Source organism: Mobula birostris, chromosome 7, assembly GCF_030028105.1.
Source record: "Mobula birostris isolate sMobBir1 chromosome 7, sMobBir1.hap1, whole genome shotgun sequence".
In the NCBI taxonomy this organism is placed as follows: domain Eukaryota; kingdom Metazoa; phylum Chordata; class Chondrichthyes; order Myliobatiformes; family Myliobatidae; genus Mobula; species Mobula birostris.
The window spans coordinates 24962298-24984507 of NC_092376.1; the positions used below are offsets into that span (position 1 = coordinate 24962298).

General features: G+C 38.3%; 1 protein-coding gene across 1 annotated transcript in view; it reads left to right on the forward strand.

Annotated features, from left to right (window-relative positions):
* ube3a (ubiquitin protein ligase E3A) overlaps positions 1–21023 on the forward strand; it is a 45647-nt gene extending 24624 nt beyond the window's left edge. Inside the window, exons 3-11 of the mRNA XM_072262736.1 lie at positions 1896–2209; positions 5168–6414; positions 13476–13620; positions 14569–14774; positions 14955–15119; positions 16506–16661; positions 16760–16833; positions 18116–18259; positions 19711–21023. Coding sequence (XP_072118837.1) covers positions 1896–2209; positions 5168–6414; positions 13476–13620; positions 14569–14774; positions 14955–15119; positions 16506–16661; positions 16760–16833; positions 18116–18259; positions 19711–19831 — 2572 coding nt within the window. The 3' untranslated portion in view covers positions 19832–21023. The remainder of the gene's footprint in view (positions 1–1895; positions 2210–5167; positions 6415–13475; positions 13621–14568; positions 14775–14954; positions 15120–16505; positions 16662–16759; positions 16834–18115; positions 18260–19710) is intronic.
* The last annotated feature ends 1187 nt before the right edge of the window (positions 21024–22210 follow it).

Genomic DNA, 22210 nt, shown 5'->3' on the forward strand with positions numbered 1-22210 from the left:
ATTCAGACCATTTGGTACTTAACTGAGGTCATACTGGAAGTTGACTTTAGTTGTAGAAAATAATTTCTGGGGAACTATGTTAAATAACAGGTTTAAATGGACAAATTTGAAACTTGCAAATGTTTAAAATTGAACAGATGAATTGGCTGCATTTTATGGCTTGTACATTTATTCTAGGCTTTCAAACGTAATTTCAGATAGGTAACCCATTGTTAGAAATGTTATAAGCTCAAGTAGTTCTTTGTAAAGTCTATTGCAATGGATTTAACTTTTATAAATGCCAGTTAGAAGCACAAAAATGTATAGAAGTAGTTTGTGGTATTGTTAGAAATTATTGATTAAATTGTTGAAAGACCAGTGTCGGTAAAAAAACGAGATAATTTTAAAATTGACATTGTCTTATGTGTTGCAACCACTTGGATATCTTTTGAAGGAAGCATGTTAAGTAAGGTTATTAACAGGCCTTCTATAAAAACACTAGATAAAGAGCAGTTTTGAAAGGAATCACTCATTTTTTTAAAAAAAAGACTGATCACTTACGAAGCATTCAGTAGGTTCCATCTCATCAGTGGGGCAATTATCAAAGCAGTAGCTCAGGCCCCATTGGCATTACAAATTCAATCAATATTCTACTCTGGGCAAACTGCAAATTTTAAATGCATTTGAAGCATATTTGGCTGCGGTAAAATGGCCAGGCTCTTAATTTTTTTAAACAAATGTCTTTGTAAATAGTGGAGAAGATTATTCAAGCACTCTTATATTTGGGGAGCAGATCTGAAAAAAAGAAGTTATGCTTTTAATATTGTCTTTTTCCAGATTGAGCACTTCAGAAGCTTTAATAAAGTTCTTATTTACAGATTGCTATTTTGCTTCAGCTACAAAGCATTTTGGATTCTGATAAATAATGTGTAGGTTTAAAAGATGCATGGTTGTGATACTTGCTTGGTGTACTTTACAGAATTTACTTGTGGAATTCTGATCCAAGAACAAAGTGATGCCACCTTTTATTTCTAGGAATTTTTGTATCTGATCTAACCTTGAGGTGCCTTAAGGAATGTTTTCCAATATGTTTAGAAGCTTTGCCATTTTTTAAAAATAACCCCTAAGCGCACAACCTGGCAGGAACCCTGTGTGTACCTCTGCAGTGTTTCATTTAAAAATAAATCATGCTGACATCATGAGGAAAATGAGATCCGGGATAAGTCAGAATTAATCAATAAATTTTTGTCTCAAAATGGTGCAACGTGCAGCTAGTTTTGAGCACATGCTGTGATTGTATAAGTGATTTGGATGCAATGACATGGTAGAGTGACTAATTGCAATCATACTTCAAAACAATGCTAAAACAATTTTTGGATATACTAATGTTCATTCTGTTGGAAGGTTCCTTGCGATTTGGCCACCACAGTAGCATAGTGGTTAGCGTGACATTATTGTAGCTTAGGGTGTTTGGAGTTCAATTCCAACGCTGTCTGGAAGGAGTTTGTATGACCTCCTCATGAACATGTCTGGTTCCTCTGAGTGCTCTAGCTTCCTCCCACGTTCCAAAGGCTTACCAGTTAGTAGGTTAATTGGTCATTGTAAATTCTCCTGTGGTTAGGCTAGGGTTAAATAGGTGGATTGCTGGGCTAGTTCATCTAGCTCGTTGGGCTAGAAGCACCTGTTTCGTGAGGTGTCTATAGATTATCATTTCTATTAAAGCACTCTTTGCTATTAGAAAAAAATCTGCAAGTTGCTGTGCGAAGAAGAAGCACAATGTTAAAAAATCAATTAAGAGTAATATTTTATTATCCAGTTAATTTAAATGAAACACTGCTCTGCTAATGCTGAATCATGCTTCATTTTTTGGAGGCTGTACTAATCCCTTTGCCTACCATTTTGAATGTTTGCCACAGGAAGCGAGCCGCTGCAAAGCATCTAATAGAACGCTACTACCACCAGTTAACTGAGGGCTGTGGAAATGAAGCCTGCACGAATGAGTTTTGTGCTTCCTGTCCAAGTTTTCATCGTATGGATAACAATGCTGCAGCATTAAAGGCCCTTGAGCTTTTTAAGATTAATGCAAAACTATGTGATCCTCATCCTTCCAAGAAAGGAACAAGCACTGCCTATGTGGAAAACAGCACCAAGAGCACTCATAACATCATCTGTTGTTCAGAAACAAAAGTGAATAAGCAAGATATGCAGGCTCAACGAGAAGACTTTAAAGGTGAGTGTCAATGTAGTGGATTACCTTTACAGTTCTGTATGATAATCTATAAGGTTTTAATAAAATTGGAAATGCTTTCACTTGTGGGAAAGGATAAAACTAGAGCCCATCAATGTAAGAAAACCACCACGAAGTTAAATTCAAAAAGGACTGTTTTAACTCTGTAGTGAAAACATTTCAAATTATACCTCCAGGAATGTTTTTTAAGGAGAAACTGTGTATTTAAGGGACGAGGAAATCAGAAAGATCTGATGGAGAAGGGTGGATTAGTAGCCTTTTTTTGTTTGTTTAAATGTCTGTGATACCATATACTTCCATTCCCCAAATGACAAATTCAGGAGCATTATGGCATTTCAAATTGCCAAACACATACTTACTTTGTGGTTACTGATGAGATGTGAGTAGAATGGCAAGAGAAAAGAAATCTGATTTGTTTGCATGGTATTGAGTTCAGACTTATCATTGAGTGATTCAGATAAGAATTTCAAAATTTTTAGTTACAAATTGCAACAATAAATGAAGTATGGAAGCTAAATATGACAACAGCTGCTATAACTGATGCAAATACTGCTATTATTATGTTTGGAGCCAATATTCTTCGTGTAAGATTCTGAGAACTACCTTAATTTGGTTTTTGGAAGGAATTTGAACTACAGAAATTTAAGCAAAAGGAATCCAGTTTAATAAGTTAAAGCTCTTGCAGCATTCTGTCAGTGTTGAGGGTAAGCCCTATATGTTTGGCTGTATGGGGACAAAGTGCTTCATCTTGTCAGACAACTCCAATCCAATTCAAACCAGAACACTACTAAAGCAGATAGTGTATTCATATGGTCAGGGTTCAAACCAATTTAGTGCATATAAAAGTGTGTGTGTGTAAACACCTTCAGTTCTGTTCTGGATTTCCATTCTCTCCCCCTGCCCCCCACCCCACCCTTTCTATCTTTTTAATTGTTGTTAAGCCATCTTGTAATATTTCATAACACATATTTTGTATTCATTCTTATGGTACAGCAAGGAAGGAGGCCCTGTGGTCAACTGAGTGTACATGACCCATCAGACACTGTTTGCAATAATTGTACATTCATCCCATTTTAAAAAATTCTCCCCGCATTCTCATTAACTCACCCCAGATTCTACCACCTGCCTACACACTAGGGCAAATTACAGTGGTTGCCAGTCCACATGTCCAGGTGCTTAGAATATGAACATCACTAGCACTCTTCAGATTAACAATAAGAGTTACTTTCAAGGACTCTTCATCTCATGTTCTCAATATTTATTGCTTATTATTATTATTATTATCCTTTTTGTGTTTGCACGGTTTGTTGTCTTGTTTACACTGGTTGAACACCCAAGTTGGTGCGGTCTTTCATGGTGGTTATTCTATTATGAGTATGTCTGCAAGAAAATGCATCACAGGGTTGTATTTGGTGACCTATAATGTACTTTGATAGTAAATTTGCTTTGAACTTTGAAGAGTGACTCTTACTGCTAGTCAAGAGTCAATTACTTTGATCGTGTTACACGTGGACCAAATCTGGTGTGGATTACGGATTTGCTTAGTGAGCTTTGCGGCTTTTGTAACAGTGTGATTCATTTTGTGTTCATATTACTATGACTAGTTTTCATAATTCCAGATCTTGTTATTGTTTGTATTTGTTATTCAGCTGCCATAATGGGATTTGCTGGACCTATGGTCTAGAACCACTACTTCCACGTCCTGAAGCTCCAGAATATCTTGTACTGAAGTTTGTGCATGAATGCCAGTTAGTTTTCCCATCTTGACATGTACCTTGTGCATTCAGAAAAAAGGTTGCAATTCTGTCTTGCAATCTTATTTAAATCACAAGAATGGTGAACTTCGTATTTGTAAACCGATTTCTCCGCTGAACAACTTTACTGTGTAGCAGGTTTAGTAATGGACTTTGTTACTAAACTTTGGTATTCAGTTAGACATTAGCCAATCAGAAAACAAATTTGATAATGTTTCTGTTACTTTAGACACCGACTCTTGACCTCAGTAGATTATGGATAAACAAGCTTTGTGGAGGAAGAAGGGTCGCTGATGAATTCTGATAAATATCGTATTAAACTTACCTCAGACTTGGGTCCTACAATGAAACATTGGCTTTGTACAAAATCATTGACACGTAACATCTTGGATGTTATGTTGTAGTGCTAATACACAAGTTAAAATTTTTCATCTGGTTTTCGGTTTTTGATTACACTTTGTATTTGAATATGTTCCTATCTGGCTAGAACACTCATGTATTTGGCACAGTCCTTTAGTGTTCCTCAAATACAAAATACTGAAATTCTGATCTGAGCTTTGAGTACTTGGGTGCTAATAACTTCACAGCTTATTCTTGCTCTTCTGGCATTTGATAACTTGCTGTATTTCTTAGTTGCAGAGGGTAGAATAAATGCTCATTTCTGCAGACAGTCCTCATATAAAAATGAAATACCAGTTAGACCGCTTGATTATTTTTGGTAATGTTTTACTCAGTCCTATGCAAACAGTAACATAAATATAAGAACAGCAGCCTAGCTGTCACAAGCATCCAACAGCTGTTCAGGTACATTCTTGAAGTATTTATTTTGTGATATCCTAAAAGTAGTAAAAAGCCACTGTATTAATACAAGCCATTTATTTGCAGATTTGTGTATTTTAAAATTGCTAGTATTCTAGTACAATTTGCCCCCAACAATTCCCCTAAAATTTCTCAACCACCTGAAGAAGCCGGTTTACTATAAATAAACTTTATGTTCTACGATGTGTGTATTTACAAATGATGCATTTTCCTCCCATTGCAACTATAGTAAATGATCAAAATTGAACTTGCGTCATTTCTTATATTGTTTTTATTGGATATCCCGTTTATACTCTGCCAGTATAAATTGGTTTACTAATGTTTTTCTTAAAGGAATAAATGTTTTCCCATTATATTTCTAATGTAGATGTGAATTACCTGACAGAGGAAAAGGTATACGAAATCTTGGAGTTATGTGGAGAGCGAGAAGATTATTCACCATTGATACGTGTCATTGGTAGAGTTTTCTCTAGTGCTGATGCGTTGGTGCAGAGCTTCCGAAAGGCCAAGCACCATACAAAGGAAGAGCTAAAATCACTACAAGGAAAGGATGAGGATAAAGATGAGGATGAGGAAGAAAAAGCTGCTACTGCAGGATCCATGGATGATGCAGAGGCCTCTTCATCACGAAGTTCCATCGGAGGTGCACAGACAAGAGAAAACAATGTTCATAGATTAGGACCTGATGAAATTTCTATCGATGTTGATGCAGTCAGACGGGTTTATAATAAACTGCTTTCCAATGAAAAGATAGAAACAGCATTTCTTAATGCATTGGTGTACTTGTCGCCAAATGTGGAATGTGATTTGACTTACCATAATGTGTATTCAAGAGATCCTAATTATCTGAACTTGTTTGTTATAGTCATGGAGAACAGCAACCTTCATAGTCCTGAATATCTGGAAATGGCCCTTCCACTTTTTTGCAAAGCCATGAGCAAGCTACCCCTCCCAGCTCAAGCCAAATTAATTCGTTTATGGTCAAAGTACACTGCAGCCCAAATCCGTCGAATGGTCGAAACATTTCAGCAGCTCATTACATATCGGGTCATAAGTAATGAATTCAATAGTCGAAACCTGGTGAATGATGATGATGCAGTTGTTGCTGCTACAAAATGCTTAAAAATAGTGCACTATGCAAATATTATTGCAGGAGATGTGGATACAGGGCACAATGAGGAAGAGGAAGATGAGGCAGTTGCTGAATCTAGTGAAGTTACCTTGCAAGAGCTGCTAGGTGAAGAGCGGAGAAATAAAAAAGGGCCCCGAGTGGACCCCCTCGAAACTGAGTTGGGTGTGAAAACAATTGATTGCCGAAAGCCACTTGTTCCTTTTGAGGACTTTATTAATGAACCACTAAACGATGTACTGGAAATGGATAAAGACTATACTTTCTTCAAAGTAGAAACCGAGAACAAATTCTCATTTATGACCTGCCCCTTCATTTTGAATGCTGTAACCAAGAATTTGGGACTTTACTATGACAATAGGATACGCATGTACAGTGAGCGACGGATCACTGTCCTTTACAGCCTTGTCCAGGGGCAACAACTGAACCCCTATCTTCGACTAAAAGTCCGACGTGATCACATCATAGATGATGCCCTTGTTCGGGTAAGTTTTTAACATTTTGTGGAAATCAGTAAGTGTATGTCTTCAGACTCTAGCAAATGATATGTTTTGCTGTAACTAACAAGTAACTTTGCTAACCTAGAGCAAAAAACATTTTGTTTGTGAGCTGCTTCATGTATTTAGAGTGAAAGGTTATTTGTGGTTTTGCTTTGGCCATTCTGTGTAAGTTCTAATTTATGGCTTCAGTGTGACTGAACGTAGTGTGAAATCTTGATGCTTTTATTCACTTTCTGCCTGGATGTATTTCACAACATAGGCGATTATTGCCCATCACTAATTTCTCTTGAAGGTGGTGCATAGCTTCCACTTTTGAGCCCCTACAGTCATGATGGTGGTACTCCCTAGGACTGTTGCCTAGAATTTACATTCAACTCTCAGGAAGCACAAATCAGGATATTGTACAACTTGTGAAAGACTCTGAAGTAATGGTGTTCCATGCACCTGCTGATCTTAGTGGCAGAGGTCATGCCTTTAGGAGATGTTGACTGTGTAATCTATTCCATTAGTTGTAGTCAAATAGCCTTCTTAGATACATTCCTAAAACTGAATTTGGGTTTGTGCATGGGAATTGGAATGTGTCAGTGCAGTTTGTATTTTCCCTGTTTCTGGTATGGCCATTGATTTCCATATCCAAATATGAAAGGAAGCAAGAGGTCCAACTCTTTGATATATTCAAATACAAGTAAATGTTGGCAAAAAGGAACAGGAGGATGCAACTTCGGTTCTGAACTAGTTTGCTTCTGTTTCAGTTCCACATGAGCATGCAAGCCTCTCATTATGCCTCTCTTGAGGGACCCACCTGTCAGTTGGTAGAAAGGGCACAGATAGATGATTTCTAGATTGTGCAACTGATTGGCTTGCTGGTACTCACAACTTTAACACAGTAGTTAAATCAACAACATTAACCAGAGGAATGAAACACTACCTCGACATGTAAGGCAGATTCAGGAGACTGGATGGAAGAAGATTGAAATGTAGGAAGCTGAAATGTTAATTTTAATGTCCTCCAATACCCACCTTTTTTTTAAAAAAAGCCTATCTTTTATTACTACCTTAATCTGTCATGTGTTTGGTTATGCAAGTGCAAAGCCACATTTATAATGACTTGCAGTAAGACCCAGTGTAGTTTAGATACTTTGAAATTTAGTGCTTCGCTTGTCAGTAAATGGACCAAACTTGCCGTGAGCACTTTTAATAATTGTTTAGTGCTGCACCTTGTTCCCTTTCTGGACTTCTGTTTTGGCGATATTATCCCGAATAGGTTTAATATCCTGTGTCATTCACTATCTCACCTCATCTAACCTATCAGCGGAAGTGTCAACACAAAATTATACCACAGCCTGGCTTTTACAAAACAGTATATGATACATTCTCATGAAAATTAATATTGCATATTTCATAATTACTAAATATTTGAGTATCCTAGATATTAATATCCCAACATTTAAAAATTACATTAACCTCTGCTTTGTGTGCTTAAGATAGGTGAATCTTGCTAGTTCTGATTTTAAAAGTTAATGTGCACTACTGGAACTTGGTGTCCATTCATGCCAGCTTCTTCCTGAAGCCAACTTTATGCTGTCTAACATTTAATATATTGCATACATGGAAATAACATTTATGTGATACTACTATAAAGATTTAGTTGCACCAAAATGATGCCTGTTTTTAACTTGCTCTTGAGTTCTGGAATTTGCTCCATAATCTTTGTCTCGACGTTAACTTATCTTAAAACATTGGATTGGTGCTTTGTCATCTTCTCTGATGCCTTTGTATGTGCCATTTTAAATATTTTTTGATAGTTCCTGCAGAGGAACTTGGGATATCTTGTAATGTTAGAAGCATTATATAAATACAATTTAATTACTTATTTCCAGAGTTTGCTCCTTTTGTCTCTGTTTACATTGCTTCTTTTTTCTTAAGTCAGACTTAAGAAAAGAGCGGCCAAACGGCAGTTCTCTGACACCACCTCTTACTTACCCCTGGAACAGGACCCCACCAAAAAACATCAAACTATTGTCTCCTGTACCATCACCGCCCTTATCAACTCCAGAGACCTTCCATCCTCAGCCACTAAACTCGTAATTCCCACACCCCGTACTGCTCAGTTTTACCTCCTCCCCAAGATCCACAAGCTTGACTGTCCCGGTAGACCCATAGTCTCTGCCTGCTCCTGTCCCACCGAACTTGTATCTGCCTACTTGGACTCCATTTTGTCACCCATAGTTCAGTCCCTCCCCACCTACATCCGGGATACATCCCATGCCCTCCATCTCTTCAATAACTTCTAGTTCCCTGGTCCCAACCGCTTCATTTTCACTATGGATGTCCAATCCCTGTATACCTCCATTCCCCATCAAGAAGGCCTCAAAGCCCTCCTCTACTTTCTGGATAATAGACCTCACCAGTTCCCCACCACCACTACCCTCCACTGGTTGGCGGAACTGGTTCTCACACTCAATAACTTCTCTTTTGGCGCTTCCCACTTTCTTCAGACCAAGGGTATAGCTTTGGGAACTCGCATGGGCCCCAGCTATGCCTGCTTCTTCGTTGGTTATGTGGAACAGTCTGAGCTCCAAACTGCTCTCCAACTTTTCCTTTGGTACATTGACGACTACATTAGTGCTGCTTCCTGCACCCATGCTGAGCTTATCAATTTCATTGACTTTACTTCTAACTTCCACCCAGCCCTCAAATTCACTTGATCTATCTTGGACACTTCTCTCCCCTTTCTCGCTCTCTCGGTCTCCATCTCTAGAGACAGACTGTCCACTGACATCTTTTACAAGCCCACTGACTCTCATAACTACCTCAATTATACCTCTTCCCACCCCGTCACATGCAAAAATGCCATTCCCTATTCCCAGTTCCTCGGTCTCCACCGCATCTGCTCCGAGGATGAGGTTTTCCGTTCCAGGACACCTCAAGTGTCCTCTTTCTTTAAGGATCGTGGTTTCCCTTCTGCTGTCATCAATGATGCCCTCACCCGCATCTCCTCCATTTCCCGCACTTCGGCCCTTACCCCATCCTCCCGCCACCACAACAGGGACAGAGTTCCCCTTGTCCTCACCTATCACCCCACCAGCCTCCAGATCCAGTACATTATCCTCCGCAACTTCCGCCACCTTCAACAGGACCCCACCACTAAGCACATCTTTCCCTCTCCGCTTTCCGCAGGGATCGGTCCCTCCGCGACTCCCTGGTCCACACGTCCCTCCCCACGTATCTCCCACCCGGTACTTATCCCAGCAAGCGTAAGTGCTACACCTGTCCCTACACCTCCTCTCTCACCACCATTCAGGGCCCCAAGCAGTCCTTCCAAGTGAGGCAACACTTCACTTGAATCTGTTGAGGTCATCTGTTGCATCCGGTGCTCCCGGTGCGGCCTCCTCTACATCGGTGAAACCCGACGCAGATTGGGGGACTGCTTCGTCGAGCACCTCTGCTCCGTCTGCCACAACAGACAGGATCTCCCAGTGGCCACCCACTTCAACTCTGCTTCCCATTCCCATTTGGATATGTCCATACATGGCCTCCTCTACTGCCATGATGAGGCTAAGGTCAGGTTGGAGGAGCAATGCCTCATATACCGTTTAGGTAGTCTCCAGCCCCTTCGTATGAACATAGATTTCTCCAATTTCTGGTAATTCCCTCCCCCTCCCTTCCTCTATCCCTATGTCACTCTGCCCCCTCCCCCAGCTGCCTACCACCTCCCTCATGGTTCTGCCTCCTTCTACTACCCATTGTTTTCCCCTATTCCTCCTTCACCTTTCCTGCCTATCACCTCCCTGCTTCCCCTCCACCACCCCTTTATCTTTCCCCTTAATGGTTTTTCACCTGGAACTGACCAGCCTTTTCCTTCCCACCCTCCCCCCACCTTCTTTATAGGGCCTCTGCCCCTTCCCTCTACAGTCTTGATGAAGGGTTCTGGCCCGAAACGTTGACCGATCTTTTCCACGGATGCTGCCCGATCTGCTGAGTTCCTGCAGCGTGTTCTGAGTGTTGCTCAGATTTCAGACTATGCTTGAGAAACGTAAAAATTAATGAATTAGATGAAGTGGCTAGATAAGATGGTGGAGTGGGTGCTAAATAAAAACATGTGCCTTCTAAATGAAGGAGAAAGGTAAAATTGAATGAAGATGCTGAACATGGGGGGAAAATATATGTTGGAGCAGCATCTGTGGAAAGTGGCAGTTAATATATTAAAGGCAGTCAGAACAGGCAATGAGCGGAAACGAGTTAATTTTTGAATGATAGAATAAACATTCAACAGATCTTTTGATTCCCTTTGTTAAGCCTTTATCTGTCAGAGGAGAGGCATATTACATTTATGGAACTCTGTACTCTGCTCCCTGAAGTAACAGTGTCAGTTCTTCAACTGCTGGGAGCCAGTGTGCATCAGCTACCTGAAATCACATCTGAGTAAAGTTTCATGCTGTTTTTAGAGTTATTCAGTCCGTTAAAAGTTTGGCCTTTGGCGGCTGTACAGCAGGATGTGAACAGATGAAAGTAGAAGTGAATTAATTTTGGAAATGTTGTACATGTTTGGTACTAACTGTGGAAAACCAAAGAATTAATGCTTCAGGGTAACTAAACTTTATCTGCATTTTCGCCATTTATGCTGTCAGGCATGAACATGAGAGTTCATTACTCCACAGGTACTGTCTGGCATGAGCTTTTCCAGCATTTGTTCTTCTTTCAGGTTTTCCAAATTTACTGGTCTGGTCAAGCTGGCGCCAAGCTATGGTCTCCTTCAAGCTTGTAGTGCAGACTTAATTGTGTTTTGGGTTCGTAGGGTGGTCTTTGGAACAGAGGGGGAAGTTGGGGATCAGGTTAGGGTCAGGCATAAGGTGAAGATAGAGGTCAGGCTGGAGTCTTGGCCACCACTCCGCATTCAAAACCAGTGAGCTGGACATGTGATGAAGGACTAGCAGACCAGCAAAGGGCTGGTGGCCTCCCAAGTCAGTGAATCATCAAAAATTCAAAGATCAAAGTACATTTATATCATCAGAGTTCTGTGTAGGCATGAGAGCCAGTGACCCCCCCAAAGTTCGGGATCCCAGTCGTCAAGAGAGTCCAGAGTTCAGGGTCCTCGTTTGTTGTCATCAGGATTGATATGAAGATCCAAGCCTGAAGATTGATCAGGAGTCAAGACTTAATGGCGGAAGCCCTGGATCTGCACATCCAAGAGTCAGCTGGGAAGTTGAAGCTGAAGTGTCTGCAAGATCACAGCTCCGCTGGAGGCATGTCCTGAGCTTGGAGGACTGTGTGTGGTGGTGGTAGGGAAAATCGGGGCTTGATTTGCCAATGTTGCTACTTGTTAAAATATTGTGGATGTGCTTTGTTGGTGCTAAAATGTGTGGCAGCACTTGTGGGTGCTCCCGACACATCCTTGGGTTGGGTTGGTTGTTAACAAAAATGACACATTTCACTATGTTTGGAATTACATGTGATAAATGAATTGGAATCTGAATTAATGAATTTTGTTTTATGAACTGGCAGGGTTTCATATTACATTTTCTTATTGAATACAGTTGACTTATGACTTCAAGACTCCTGAAGTGGAAGTCAAAAGTCATAGATTCAAATTCCATTCTTGTAAATGAAACTGACTTAAACAGTGACGGTATAGAATTTATGGTGAAGCTAACTGCCTCAGAATTCAGTTCAATCATTATTATACTTCAGGAAAGGGAACCTCCTACTCCTATGCAGAATGACTTGTTTGTCATTGTAACAAGGCAACCATCCTAACCAACCAGCGTTGTCTGCATTCCAGGAAGGAATTGTTTTTTTTAAAAATGGGTCGTGATTTTTTTTACACTTCCTAATGCCTTAGAGCTCTCAGCTGCTACATTCTTCCTATATTGATGTATAGCTGCGAGTCATGGACCATCACAAATGCTATGCATATCATATAGGGATAGGATAACCAATGAAGAAGTTCTACAGAGAAAGGAAACAAAATGTATATTACTCAAAAAAAAAATATAATCAGAAAACAGCAATCAAAATTCCTTGGACACATCATGCGAAGAGAGACACTAGAACATTTAGTTACAGCTGGAAGGAAAAAGAAGCAGAGGCAGACAGAGAATGAAAATGACAGATGGAATAACATCATGGTTAGAAACAGGGGAGGCAACAACGACAATTCGGAGGGTCAGGGACCGTGATGGATGGACAGACATGATCGCCCACGCCGAACGGCAAGGCACCTGAATGAATGAGTGAATGCTGAAGTGTGAATTTCACCATAGGAAGTTAACAAGTTGTCTGCTAAAATATGAACTGATTACCAAATATAAAATTTATAACAGATATTGTAGTATTAGAATAATGAAGAGCACTGGCAGAGTAAAATCAGTGAATTAACTGTGGTGATACTTGACATAATTGTCTTCAATCAACGGTAGAATTTGGTTAAAAATTTCAAAACATTCTGGTATGTGCCTGAAATTTAGAAACTAACTGAAAATATTACTATATTCAAGCAAGCATGTTGCTTCTTTTGATCTCACTTCATCATGAGCAGACTTAGATTTCTCAATTTCTTAAAGCCCATCAGAACTTTTTATTTTCCCCTTTTAAACACCAATCAAAATAGTAGCGGGCATTATAGCCAAGATGAATTTTGACAAAATGAAAATGAATAGAGTGACCACATTTCACTGGAAGTGCAAGAGTTGAGCAATAAAGGTGGCTTGCATCAGCACTAACTTCAAATGTGCTACCATCTGTTTGATTCTAATAAAGAGTTAACTTTGTAATATTGCCACTAAATTTGGAAACCTTTTAATTGTGAACAGGGCATGGATGCGGCTATTTGGCCTAACAAGGCTGTAACTTGCACCTAACCAACAAAAATGAAGCCTGATTCTTTGATGGAATAGGTGAAAATGAGAAATGAAAGTACATTCTATAGCTAAGGGAAGCTCAGATTGATACTTCCAAAAATGTGGAGAGATCGTACTTATTTTTGAAGTGAGTATTGTGTACAATCTGAATAAATAATCCATCAATATTTAAACTGTTTATAATAGCTGGAGATGATTGCCATGGAAAACCCTGCAGACCTGAAGAAACAACTCTATGTAGAATTTGAAGGTGAACAGGGTGTGGATGAAGGAGGCGTTTCCAAAGAGTTTTTTCAACTTGTTGTGGAAGAAATCTTCAACCCTGACATTGGTATGGATTTTTGCTCCAATTATGGCTTGTTAGCTATGGCTGCAGGGATTTACCTTGCTATTTCCATTAGCTTAAAGTGCTGTAGCACAAAACCACAAAGACTAGAAAGTTTAATTTCGCCAGTATATCAGCCTTCAGTTAGTAGTAATAGGAGGAAAAGGATTGGCTACTAACCAGGGGAAAGTAATTTATGATCCTTGATACCTTTATTTAATGACTGCTGCAAGAAGTACCCATAATTTGAATGACAGGTGAGTAATGGGGCTTAACTGCAGTAGTTTTCAAAGGTGAATATCAATAATTCTGTTTAAAATGAACACATGTAAAGAGTTTCCAATATTTGATCTGTAATTTTTTTATAGGATTGTTTAATATGCATAAGTGCAGTTACTTCACTTTGGTGTAGATACTAAGAGTCTTCTGAAATCTTCCTTACCAAGTTTTATGAGCACAGACTACAAATCTTGTAAGAGTAAAGTTAACTTTTAGTGGAAAATAACCCCTTTTGATCTTCTGTAGGGCTGAAAGATATGTTCTGTTGCTGAGCCACTTAAATAATTTAGTTTCTTTTCTGGAGCTTGCACGTTCTCCCTGTGACCATGTAGGTTTCCTCTAGGTTCTGTAGCACTGGGGTTCCCAACCTTTTTTATGCCATTGTCCAATAGCATTAAGGAAGATGTCTGTGGGTGATGTTCCATTTAGACTTGATGCACAGAAGAGCCTGTTTTTGTGCTTATTGAATCAATCTAAAATCTTCAATCTGACCAAATTGGGTCTGATACCATTTACAGATGAGTAGTTATCCAGTTAGGCTACTTCTGACTAGCAAGGGGCATTTCTTCATGTCTGCTTATCTATTGGAACTGAGAGGATGAACATTCGAAAGTTCATATAAATGTTTTGGATCTAAAAGATTGTACTTTTTTGTGTTCCCACCCCTGTCCACAGGAATGTTCACGTATGATGAATCTACAAAATTGTTCTGGTTCAACACTTCTTCATTTGAGACTGAGGGACAGTTTACTCTAATTGGCATAGTTCTTGGCCTAGCCATTTACAACAACTGTATATTGGATGTGCATTTTCCTATGGTCGTTTACAGAAAACTGCTGGGCAAAAAGGGAACGCTGCGTGACTTGGAAGACTCTCACCCGGTAATATACAAGCTTTATCAGTTTTTTAAAGCTAATTTAATTGACATCTCCATGATAGCATAGAGGTTTTCCAAGAGTCCTTGGAGTTGCATGAGCAAGTTTCTGATAAATGGTATTTGAATCCATTAATCGGAAGGGAAACTCTGAAATTCATATTCTCTTCCCCACCATCTCACCCAGGTCTTGTATCAGAGTTTAAGAGAACTTCTTGACTATGATGGCAATGTTGAAGATGACATGATGATCACTTTCCAAATATCACAAACTGACTTGTTTGGAACTCCTCTGATGTGTGACTTAAAGGAGAATGGGAATCAGATTCCGGTGACAAATGAAAACAGAAAGGTAAGAGCAGATAATGTATTCCAGTTCACATTTTTAAAAATCTAGACTGGTGTGGTATTGGTATTTCTCCATTGACCTAAAGCTGGCAACATAATTTTCTGTTGGGGCAGCACAGTAGCGTTGTGGTTAGCACAATGCTTTACAGTACCAGTGACCTGTGTTCAATTCCTGCTGCTGATTGTAAGGTGTTTGTATATTCTCCCCGTGACTACGTGGATTTCCTCTAAGTGCTCCAGTTTCCTCCCACATTCCAAAGATGTACCGGTTGGTAGGTTAATCACTCATTTTAAATTGTACTGTGACTAGGCTAGGATTGGATGGGGGGGGTTGTTGGGTCGCGTGGCTCAAAGGGCTGAAGGACCTACTCCGCTCTGTATGTGGATAAATTAAAAAATATATAAAATGTGTGCTGCAATACAGGCTGAAGTCTGCTGGCACGAGACTTCTTTGAAGAAGGGCTCTCTGATATGATTAAGCATAGCACTTGTGTTAAGTATCACTCCAGCATAAAATAATGTATCCTCTCTCAAAAGATTTTTACTCCTTTTGCTGCAACTCTGAAGTGGCCTTTCTCTCTGATGAGCAATGCTCAATGCTCTCCATCTTTTTGTTTCTTTAGGCCAGGGCTTCCCAACCTGGGGTCCACAGACCTCTCGGTTAATGGTAGGGGTCTATGGCATAAAAAAGGTTGGAAACCCCTGGTTTAGTCCTTAAATGCACTTTTTAAAATTAGAATTAAAGATGGGAATCCTTGAACTCGTGCTGTCCCATGAGAATGGAAAATCTACATCGATGGAGGTAGTAGAGGAAACGAGGACATGGAAAACAAAAAGTTTATGCAAGATGAGTAGTGAAGGGGTGGAGCAAAGAACTAAAGAAGAAATGGATGTTTGAAGAAAATTATTTATCTCCATACTTGGATGATGTCACAAAAGATCAAAGTGTAAAAGGTTTTTTTTGCTTCGTGCCATAGACTTGCATAGCACAACTTTTCAGCATTTTCAGTACGTGTCGTTTGTTGAAATGATGTGTGTCTCTTCAGATCCTAATACATTTGATCCACTCAAAATCCAGTGGGCCAATCTAGATTGGTGGTCTACATTACAGGAAATCTGTCACTGAGTTTGGGAACTTTATTACAAAAATATATATAGAACCAGGGCAGTACCAGTAGTTGGGAATGCATTTGGTAAGTGTGTATTAAAAGGTGAGGGAAGGCACTTGAGTAGTATAAAAATTGAGGGAGAATGCAGAGATACTTGAACTAGAAGAGCTAATATAGAATGAACCAAGAATTAGTATTATCTACTTTGATAGATTACTACATATGTGTTTCCCACAGCTGATATTGTACTGAGCTCTAATGTGTTACTTTGTACCAAACAGGAATTTGTTGAGCTTTATACAGATTACATTCTCAACAAGTCAGTAGAAAAGCAGTTTAAAGCCTTTCGAAGGGGTTTCCATATGGTAACCAATGAGTCACCACTCAAGTATTTATTCCGACCAGAGGAGATTGAGCTGCTAGTCTGTGGAAGTCCGGTAAATCAGTAATTAAAACCTATATACTAAACTTTCTGATTAGAGACCATGAACTTTTATATTATTGAAGTTGATAAAGAGAGATCTTTCAAATTTAGAACCTAGATTTTCAAGCACTTGAAGATACTACAGAGTATGATGGTGGATATTCCAAGGAGTCCCGTATTATAAGGTATAATTTTAAGTTTACTTCCATTTCTAAGTTTTTTTTATTGTCTAGTGTCAATATTGTAGGTGGTTTATTTTATCATATACCTTCAAAAATAGTTCTCCCAATTTTTTCACCTAGTTTATATTGTCATTGATGTCAGTATACATGCTTGCTATATAGTGAGTCATTTATGAAATGCAGCTCTTTCAACACCTCTTGACTTAAGTTCACTCCCAATTCAACCTTGTTGTTTGTCTTTTAATTGGTTAAGGAGGAGCATTTTGTCTCATCCAAAGGGCCCTGCTGCAATATCCAGGGTTTGTAATCATTAATTTTTCCCAGATGTAATCACTCCTGTGCTAAATAGTATTATCGCAAGTAGCACGTTTTCCATTGACTTCCTTTATATCAGACAAAAATTGTAGTTCATCTCATTTTATTCTCCCAGTGATCTTTCCTGCGTTGACGTTACTTGGTTCGTGATCTTGATCTGGAGCTTCATGAGGCTGAGAAAATGATTATAACAATTTTTGTATTTAGAAGTTGGGCATAAAAAAAATTAACCTGAACTGTTGTACACAAAACAGGTTTTTCCACAGAATTATCAAAATGTTAAGGAACTGTCCATGGAGAAATTTTAATAAGGTAGTTTGTTTACGGTGGTGCACTTGACGGGAATAACATATTAGATGCTTGTCATAATAACCAGAAACAATAGAAGGGAAGCCCTTAACGTATTGGAATTTATAATTAACTCGGTAGTGGGTGAAGAATCTGCAATTTTTTTTACTTTAAAAGCAAATTAATTAATACTGGAAGGAGGATGGGGTGAGGGGAAAATTGCAAGGATGTTAGTCAAGTGTGGGAAAGTGAAACTGATGGAGTTGCTCTCCAAAGTGTATATTTGATAAGTGAATAGCAATCTGTGCTATTCATTTCTCATTGATTTTAGGTCTGAGCTACTACATTGCCCTCTCCAACTTCCTTATTATAGTTTCCAGATGGAGTACTTTTTTTTCCAAGTTGGAGTTGGTCTCATAAAATGGTGTAATTGATAAGACTTTTATTTACTGTGTCTTAAATAGCAGTTTTTCATTTGAATGTCATTAACTTGCACGTTATATGCGGGGAAAGGGTTGGTGCCAAATAGTTCCATTAATGTGTTTGGATGTTTGTTAATACGATGGTAAATGTCAAGATCCATTACTTAAAAGGCATTAAAGAAATGAAATAAAGCATTGTTTGTTTCCAAGTAGTATATTAAATTCAGTACTAATCAGGGAATATTTTGATTCCTTTGCAGGGAATTCTGGGAAATAGTCCATGCATTTTCAGATGAGCAAAAACGGCTCTTCCTGCAGTTTACAACAGGCACAGATCGAGCACCAGTTGGTGGCCTTGGAAAACTTAAGATGATCATAGCTAAGAACGGACCAGATTCTGAGAGGTAATAAGTCTCTTTTAACGTTAGTTAAGTGTAATGTAGGTATGCATTTAAAAACAAATATTCTAGCATGAGACAACTATGAATCACTCTGGTATTTTGACAGTTAAAGTATCAAAATTTTTCATTCATCAGTTATTGTAACATTTCAACAGCACTGCCTTCAAATCACTCTGCATACTTGCCACCTAAAATGGAGACAAAGCTTGAGTAAATGGTGGTAAAAAGTTTTGATGCTTGAATTGTAAAATTTTGAAATCTGTTCTGCTCATCTCAACTGTGAAGCTATCAAAACACCATTATTCCTATCTTCCTTATTGAAACTTGTTTAAAAGCCATTGCTTTGGTTCTGTTTCCTGCTGAAACTTCAATGACCTGACAAATCTCTAGTGACTAAGATCTAGTTTTCTGCAGATTCTTAAGAATTTCACTTTTTGCTTCAGTCTCTCAGTCAGTTTTATGCAGCCTTGATTGGTTGAGAACTCCGTGTCTCATAGACCTGCATCTTAATCTATCCAGTCAATGTATGCTTGTCTTAGTACTGGCCTATTTGGGCATCGCCAGCTCTGTCCACTGCTGTGGCAGAGATCATCTCCATGTACTTTGGCTCATCATCTGTGTTTGAACACCCAACAATGAACGCAATTTTCTAACTGCTGTGTGATTTGTATTTGGGGTGAGAATGAACACATGTTTGCAGAATGCTCCAATTCATAATTTACAAGTATATGTTAAATATAGATGTCCTTTCACGTAAATTTTGGTTTCCACAGCAGGTTTGTACTTAATTTTCATTACGTGTTGATCGTAAAGTCAGTGGTTTATTGACATTTACACAAGTTCATGTATGCGCAAGTGTAATGAATGGTTTACTTGCCCCTCTATCAGGGACACATTGCATCAGATACACGACATTCACAAGGAAAACATAAGTGATACATGAAACCCCTTTTCCACCATCCTGATCGGATGACATTACATACCTAAGCATAAACATTACAACCCCTTATCTTTAACTCAAACCCAAACATGCTGAAAGCAGAGCAGACTGCTCTTATAAAACTGCTAAAATGAAATACCTAGCCCATAACAGTAAAAAATTTAACCAGGGCATTACATACACAATTTTAACAAAAACACAATTTAAAAACACAAGTTCAGTGTCATGCTATACTGAAAGATGTCATTTAAGGTTGTGCAAATTGGTGACTTGTGGTCACAATTGTCTACCACAGGTTGGAAGCATAAAACGGAGTTAGTATCTCTGCCTATTAACACTTCAACATATTGGTGCTGAGTATACGGCGGAATCAGCTAGTAGATTGAATTTGCTGATAACTACCTCAAATTTGTTTTATTCCTCAAATTAACTGCAAAACAATAAAAAGCTCAAATACAAGAATATTGTGAAAATTAGTTTTTCTTTATACTGAACGATCACTTTTTTTTTCCAGATTACCGACATCTCACACGTGTTTTAATGTCCTCCTACTTCCTGAGTATTGCAGCAAGGAAAAGCTCAGTGAGAGACTACTAAAGGCCATTACCTATGCCAAAGGGTTTGGCATGCTGTAAAAGATGAATGTAAAGCGTGTGATAAAAAGTAAAATTATGGGTGTCAGTGTTCCTGTGTTTTTTTTAAAAAAGGCCATGAAATAGTAACAATAGTCACCAGTGACTGCTTCCCCTCCTGGGGATGCAGGGCTTGAACAACACATTTCACTCGGGACACTGGGATGGAACAGCAGATTTCAGCTACTTCTACAAACTTTTTGTTAGTGTGACTTTCCATATCATTTGCTTGTATGTATAGTAAACTTTTTCTGAATATTTATTTTTAAATTCCTGTGGGGAGGAATGGGGGAAATTAATCATGTTTGTTCCATTACTGAATTGGCTGTTATGAATTTAAACAGACAAGCAAATTAGCTCAAATAACGTTCCTTGGATTATTATCAATTTAATTTTTTAACTATATTTTTACTTCTGAGGCATTCAGTTCTAGGAGCATTCTCTTCCCCTACCCCCACTGTTGCTTTGATCCTTAAGATTTGGAGTGGTTTGGTGCAAGTGCTGCTGTTCTAGTCCCAGAGAAAATTTTTACTTAGCTTTACATCTAATACAGATGGAAAAAAAAAACCTGGAATGTTAACTGCATTCTTCAGATCCTGCTTTAATTACAGTATAAAAATTCTTGGAAGATTTTAGAAAAGAAAAAAATAAATCTTCACTGCTCATTCTTGCAAGTCTGGAAGTAAATTTCTGTTTAACTTTTCAACTCTTGCTGAATGTTGGAATGCTGGTCCACTGGATTTACTGACTTTTTAATTCCATTGCTTGATGTTTTTGAAACTCCCATACAATGGCATAACAGTATTGAGTTCATTGGGGGTGGGGGGTGGATAGAAATGGATAAGTGTGCAAAAGTGCCCTTGCAAGAATTGGAGCCAAAGTTTCCTCTTTTGTTTTTCCAACACATTCAAAATATACTGTGCTTTCTCTTTATTTTAAATAAAAATCTTACTGTTCCTTCATTTTATCTGCTGTACCTAAGCAATATATTCAGCAAGAACAACATTGTGCTTAATCCTATAGGCCTTTCATCGTTTCTAATGGAGAAAAGGCTAATTGCATATGAAGTAATGTGATATGCAGAATATAGGTGGTGATAAGAAGGTATCAGCACTATTCAAACACTTTTTACTCATTGACAAATGGACAAAAAGATGTTAACATGAATGATACTAAATAAAATGGAATACAACAATTTCTTTGTTTACTGGCATGATAGGTACTCAAACTGAATGGTGCTCAGAATGTTTTATTGTGAGATTGACTAGATAAAACATGAGTCTACATATAGCTTGACTTAATCTTTTTTTTAAGCATCACTACCTTGTAGCTTTAATTTATGCAACTCTTGTAGAGTTTGGATTTTAAAGTAATAACTAGCCTTTCCTGAAAGGCATGAATACTGCTTATGTACACATTTCCCACAACTTTACTGGTTTTCTGCCAATTTGGACAAATAGCTTCAATCGGTTTAACAATGCTGTTAAATTGTCTTTACCAAATATTATAATGTAATATTATGTAGCAGTGGGCATCAAGAAATTTCCCAGAATTGAAGGTTAACAATCCTTTAGAATATTTTTGATGGAAACTTGAACAAATAATGCAATCTTAGTTTGTACAAACATTCTGTTCGAAGCTTCTGGTATTTTTAGCTGCTAAAACATCTAGTCTATTTGGCTTTTGGTCCCTGAGCTGGTATGCCAATATAATTCATATATTAAAGAAAAGTATGTTTGAAGTTTTTGTTGAGAGCTTATAAAAATGTTAAATCAAGGTAATTTTAAAAATCTGGTTTGAAAGGAAGGAAAGGTTACAAGATCAATGGAAACTACCGTTTTTATTGTTTCAGACATTATGTAATTCAGCTGGGTATTTAAATATAAAAATTCATGTAAGTGAATGTCTGTTAATTTTCCTTCCAAATTATTTGTGCTGTAGTTTAATTCAGTTAAGTGAAAGTTCGTTTAGTCTGACTGACTTAAAGATTCATTTCTGTTACTTGTATTTAATTTAAGTTAGAATTAAGATAAATTTTTGTGCCATTATTTGAGTCGGGGAGCATTCCGAAAAATGCCCTGAAAAGATGTGTGCAGCAATGAGCAATGATTCTCTGAAATTCAACATCTATATCATTCATATTAAGTTAAAATCATTCTGGGCTCTACACAAATGAAGGTGGCCATCTTGCACAATCCTCATCAGCCATTAACAGTCGTAATTGTTTTGAGTACCTCAGCCAGCAGAAGTGGCTCTTGGAACTGGCGAGTTCTACTCAGTAGTAACTTTTTTAGGTACTTCTGTCCATCTGCTTGTTAATGCAAATATGCAATCAGCCATTCATGTGGCAGCAACTCAGTGCATTAAAGCATGTAGACGTGG